At 57.1% G+C, this 5117-nt stretch overlaps 2 protein-coding genes across 2 annotated transcripts, besides 2 other annotated features; one reads left to right on the top strand and one right to left on the bottom strand.

Annotated features, from left to right (window-relative positions):
• Positions 1–4388: a sequence feature (areas not merged during assembly with more than two copies in the genome that could not be assigned to a particular haplotype).
• On the top strand, positions 874–2007 carry Tc00.1047053504985.20 (UDP-Gal or UDP-GlcNAc-dependent glycosyltransferase, putative; the record flags this gene model as incomplete). Its single annotated transcript, XM_798945.1, has 1 exon — positions 874–2007. One exon carries the CDS (start codon positions 874–876, stop codon positions 2005–2007), a length of 1134 nt encoding a protein of 377 aa, XP_804038.1.
• Tc00.1047053504985.10 (uncharacterized protein) lies at positions 3896–4276 on the bottom strand (the record flags this gene model as incomplete). The annotated part of the gene is made up of 1 exon (XM_798944.1): positions 3896–4276. The coding sequence occupies one exon, from the start codon at positions 4274–4276 to the stop codon at positions 3896–3898; it is 381 nt and encodes a 126-aa protein (XP_804037.1).
• Positions 4389–5117: a sequence feature (heterozygous, non-Esmeraldo-like haplotype).

The following is a 5117-nucleotide window of genomic DNA, read 5'->3' as shown; positions in this document are numbered from 1 at the left end:
CGGCGACGGCGCCACGATGGGATCACCACCGCTCGGATTTTGCCGTCCAGCATGCGGCTTTTGGCGCTGCGGCAATGACGGACTGACGCGCCACCGCACGGCATGCCACGGGCGTCGACCGGACGTCGTGCAAACCGGCTAACGTGAGCTGTGCGAGGAGAGGAGTCCGCATCTACTCCGCTGCCCCGGCTCGGCAGGCGCCCGGACAGAAACGTGGAGTGGACACTGGAGAAGTGAGGAACCTGTGCTTCACCAGGGAGTTGGCGCGGTTCCCCCTGGATGCAGAAAGGCGCCAGGCCCGTCGCGGCTGCGGCAGGACGCCGATGCTTGTGGCAGGTAGTTCCTCTCCTCTTTTCCTTGCTGTTAGGTGGTGTTGCGAAACTATCTGCCATTGTACTGATTCTCGGCGAGAACTGATTATCGAGCGAGTGCGCTAGGCCGGGCGGATGCGTCGCGGGGTTGTGTTTCACGCCGCCTGCTGCAGCGCCACCTCCGGGGACCGCGGCTTTTCTTCACGTCCTCACTCAGCAGGGCGGACGTTCACTGCAACGGTGGCTGGAGTGCAGACCATGGGACTTCTTTGAGGAGACACAAGGAATAGCAAAAAAGCGTTGGCTGCGGATCGTCGAGCCACCGCGGCGGCGTGCTGTCGGCTTCTTTGCCGCCGTGACCCCTTCACCCGCACCGTCCCGGATTCGGGTGGGACGCAGTGGGTTGGCTGACGGGCATTCGTGTACTCGCGTGGCTGCGTGGCACCGCGTGGCCGTGTTGTTTCTGGTTGTCGCCCGTGCTGTTTGTGTCTGCTGATCGGTGTTACTACACACTCTCTCCGCCCTTTTTTCTTTTGCCTAGATTCTCACACCAAGAGCGACCATGGCGAAAACAAAACTGCCGACGATGAAGCGTAAGCTGAAGCGGATTGCCGTGCTGCTGATTCTCTTCATTGCGGTCACGAATTTTCTGTATCTCAGCTTTGTCCCCGCTGACGATGATGGTGCACCGGCACCCAACAACCTCCGCCACCCGCGAGCCTCCGCAGTGGACGACGCAGCGCTTGCTTACATCCCACGCCGTGTTGTGGATACGTGGAGCCGGCGGGAGTATCTGATTGTGCTGGGCATCATCTCCACCGACGACGAGGCGAGGCGAACACAACGCAACCTGCAGCGGACGACGTGCTGGCGGTTCCCCGGAGTGGCGACGAGGGTGAACGACTTCACCGGTGCAATGCTTGCGCTGTACGTCCTTGGGCGACACCCGTCGCACGGCTACGACTACTCTGCCGCGCTGCTGGAGGAGGCGTCGCAGTGGAACGATGTGGTTGCGCTGCCAATGAACGAGGGCCGTGTGACGACTAACAAAACAGTTGGTCAATACGGCGACTGGGGTGATGAGGTGGATGTCGGTATGAGCCGCAAGGTTTACATGTGGTTTGACCTTGCGCACCGCCTGTTCCCGACCGCGAGCTACATTGCGAAGGGCGATGACGACATGTTCCTCCGTGTGCCGCTGTTTGTTGCTCACCTGCGCCTTCTGCCGCGCCGAGGGATCTACATGGGCCTCCATGTTGGCTCTACCCAGTATAAGAAAATGGGCTTACCGGGTAACACGTTTATGATTGGCTGGTGCTACACCCTGTCGAGGGATGTGGCGGAGGCGTTGGTGTCGTACAAGCCGCTGCGCCGCCTGGCCTACCTGCCGTACAGCAAGGAGCGTGATGACGAATTTGCACTGCTCCGTTTTCACAGCGAGGACGCCATGGTTGCTTGGGTTCTTGAGAAGGAAGTGAAGTACAACCCGATGGTATACGTCAAGGTGCTGGGTTGTCATTTCCATGACGTTCGCAATGGCACGGGGCACTCGCAGGTGGTGCCGACCTCGATGTGTGTCCATCACGTGCTGGAGGACGACTACGCTGCACTGATGGCGCGCTTCGGCAACGACACATCGCCTGTTGCCCGTGTGGAACGGTACTCGAAGGAAGTGATATACCCGTCGTGCGATTGACAAATGGACGAAATGATTTCTTTTCTGTGCGTGTTGAATCCTAATTTATTGCTTGATTGGTTGCTGCATTCCGGTTTGTGCCCTGTGTGCTCTCTGGCCGAACGAAATGGAATGTGTCATTGACCGCCCCGTGCCCCCGTGGAGCACGTCACTCCCTGCCCTCGACCCGCGTGCGGGAGGTGGTTGTGGAGTCAGTGGGCGCCCGTTGCGTTGTGCTGCGTGTGTGCTGGGCCGTCAATGAACGATGTATGTAGGTTTGTTTTTGCTATTATCCTTTTTTTTTAGTTAATTGTGCGATTGGGAGATGGAGGGGATTCAGCGCGTTTTTTTTGTGTGTGTGTGCGTTGCTTGCTTCGCCCTTCCCGCGCCTGAGCCCTCACCTCGCGGTTTGGAGCCGCTGGGGATGCATTCTTGTGTTTTCGTGTGATTTATTTGTGAGCGGAGCGTCCCACGGTGCGGCTGCTGTCAGTGCCGATGGTGTGGCTCCCGGTGTGTGGAGATGGCCCACTTTTTTCATGTGTAGTTTGGTTCTGGCATTTTGGCATTTATTTTTCCTTTGTGTTTGGTTTTTCTGTGCTGCCCGCACGTCCACATTTCTGCCTTTTTGTTTTGTCCTTCTTTTCTTTTTTTTCCCGCCCCATTTCCGGGTGGGGAATTATTTGACCAGGCATCTCACCCGCGCTGTTTGTCTTGTTTTGTACGTGGCGGGGCGCCTTTATTTAGGCCGCTTGGGACGAGGCCGCACGGCTGGCAAAAGGCGGTAATGAATGTAAGCGAATATCAGGGGCTGGACAACGGTTAAAACGAAAAAGGAAAATGGAGCGAAACGGCATTTGCGTGCGTGTGCGCGTGTATTTGACCGCGGTAGAAGCGAATGTGCGTTTGTTGTTGCGCCGTGGTTTGTGGCGCTCTTTTTGTCTTTTGCCGTGTACGTCCGTCCTCAGTTCTCTCTCGCCCGGCAACAGCGAGAGTACTGGAGCTTGTGGTGCCGGTCTGCACGCCCAACGTGCGTGGAGGAAATACACACACACACACGGAGGGGCGCCGAAGAGGGGGAGGGCGGCGTGCGTGTTGAGGGGCTTTGGCCCATTTTTTTGCTGCGGACAGAAGAGACAACAAACGATGCCTCGTCGCCAGGTGCCAACAGCCGCCGTCTCTCGGCCACGGTGCGGGTTGGAATTTGTTCCTGAGGGCGTGCCCGTTTTGGAGCCGCCGGATGTCCTTTCCAGCGAAGATGAGGGCGGCCTCGGCCTCTTCCGCAGATGTGCAATGGTCCAGCAGCAGCCAAATAATAGACTCTCTGCGGCAGACAAATGGGGACGATGAGAAGACAGGTATTTGCTGTTGCTCTCCTTGGCGGTAGCGAAGTCGACGGAGACGAGGATGAGGAGGGGGACGCGTGGAACATTTGTGGGAGCAGCATCTATTGAAACGGGAGCGACAGCACTCTGGCAAGTCAGATATCTCTTTACAGAATTGCTCTGGCAGCCTCTTCCTGGAGAGACACAAGAATGCGACCGAGTGCACTGATACAACCAGCCTCCACCGCACAGAGGAGAACTGCTTTGCGTGTAGCGAGGACGTGTCCGCCGCCTCGGGCAAGGATGAGGAGCGCCTGCCGCAAAACCGCCTTTTCAATTATGTCAGTAGCCGCTCTTCGGCACTCGTCACGCTGAGTGGGAGTGGCCCCGGAATTTTCCGTGCGCAGGAGGGCTCACTGCATGGAAGCGTAAAGCCCCTGAGCGACCTCACGGATCGGATGGACGGTGGCGCAAGCCCTTTCCGTTATTCGAGCAGCACCGACGGGCACGCTGGAGTGGCGTCAACGGTGTCCCCCGTAGATGCTTTTCTGGGCTACCTCTCAGTAAAGGACGGAAACTTTTATTTTTTAACTTGATGGCGGGGGAATTATCATGGCCGCAGCCGAACGGACGCCTCGGCGCCGTCTCTGACCGCTCTGAGGCTTGCGGCTGCTTCTTGTCGGCACAGGAGTGCGGCCCGTATACACTGGACGAATGGATGTTCGCGTGGGCCGCTCACGCGGAGTCTGTGGGGTGGAATGATTATCTTCAAGAAGACTATCTGGCACGGCAAAAAAGTGCCTTGACCACGCAGGCGGGGAGCTGGCGGCAACAGCAGCTGCAGTGCGGGGACAGTTTGCATCGTGTGCCCGTGGGGGAAGGACGACATGGCGCAGGATGGGCTTCTGGAGGCTGAGTTTTTCGCCCCGGTGGATGGGAGCTTCTAGTCCAGAAGACATGCTGAGCATGGGGAGAAGGAGCTGTGACCGCCCCGTATTTTGGCCTCTGAGCCAGAGTGCACCCTGTCGAAGGCAAAAAGAGGCGAGGTCGACACAATGCGACTTGTCCACGAAGCGCTTCTTCCTCCCATGCTCTGGCAGAGGCGTCCCGGGAGGATACTGCGAACAGTTGCGCTTTGGTTGTTGGCTGTGGTGGCGGGGAGGGCGGAGGGGCAGACTCAACTGACAGGCCTTGGTCGCGGAAGGTTGTGAGAAATTACTGTGGCGCGGCGTGTGTTGTACGTCTTCCCCATCGGAGTGTCATTTGTATCGTTGACGTGTTATATGTTCTCCTCTTTCTTTCTTGTTTTGCCCGCATGGCCCTGTTTTTTCTCTTCTCCATCCATCATCCTGTAAGGCGTGCCGCCAATCCTGACAGCGGGATGTGAGTATGCAGCGTTTGTACGTGTATACATACATGGGAGTGCCCATGCCTGTGGGTTGTGTGTATTCTTGTGCAAATACGGCACGCATATATTTTTATACGTGTATATTTGTGCATGTGGGTTGACATCTATGTGAATTCCGTTGTTTTTGGGTTTTTTATTCTCATCATGATGTGTCAGCCTATTTGTTTGTTGTCTTGTTGCTTTTTCAAAATGGACTGCTCCTTTCTCCTTCTCTTCTCATGCTACTGACGGCCGGCCTCCCCGTGTTTGTGCAAGTGCGCCATGTACCACTGCGATGACTATGGCACGCTGGATACCACCGACCCACTGACTGGATGGATGCCCTTCTGCTTTGACCCATCGATGTCGACGGAAGTTCTCCCCAGCGGCCACTAGTCAGCAGCGGGTGACGGTGGGCCTGC

This window comes from Trypanosoma cruzi, genomic scaffold, assembly GCF_000209065.1.
Source record: "Trypanosoma cruzi strain CL Brener 1047053513521 genomic scaffold, whole genome shotgun sequence".
In the NCBI taxonomy this organism is placed as follows: Eukaryota; Euglenozoa; class Kinetoplastea; order Trypanosomatida; family Trypanosomatidae; genus Trypanosoma; species Trypanosoma cruzi.
The sequence above is the reverse complement of the archived record's forward strand: the minus strand, read 5'-3'. Positions and strand labels throughout refer to the sequence as shown.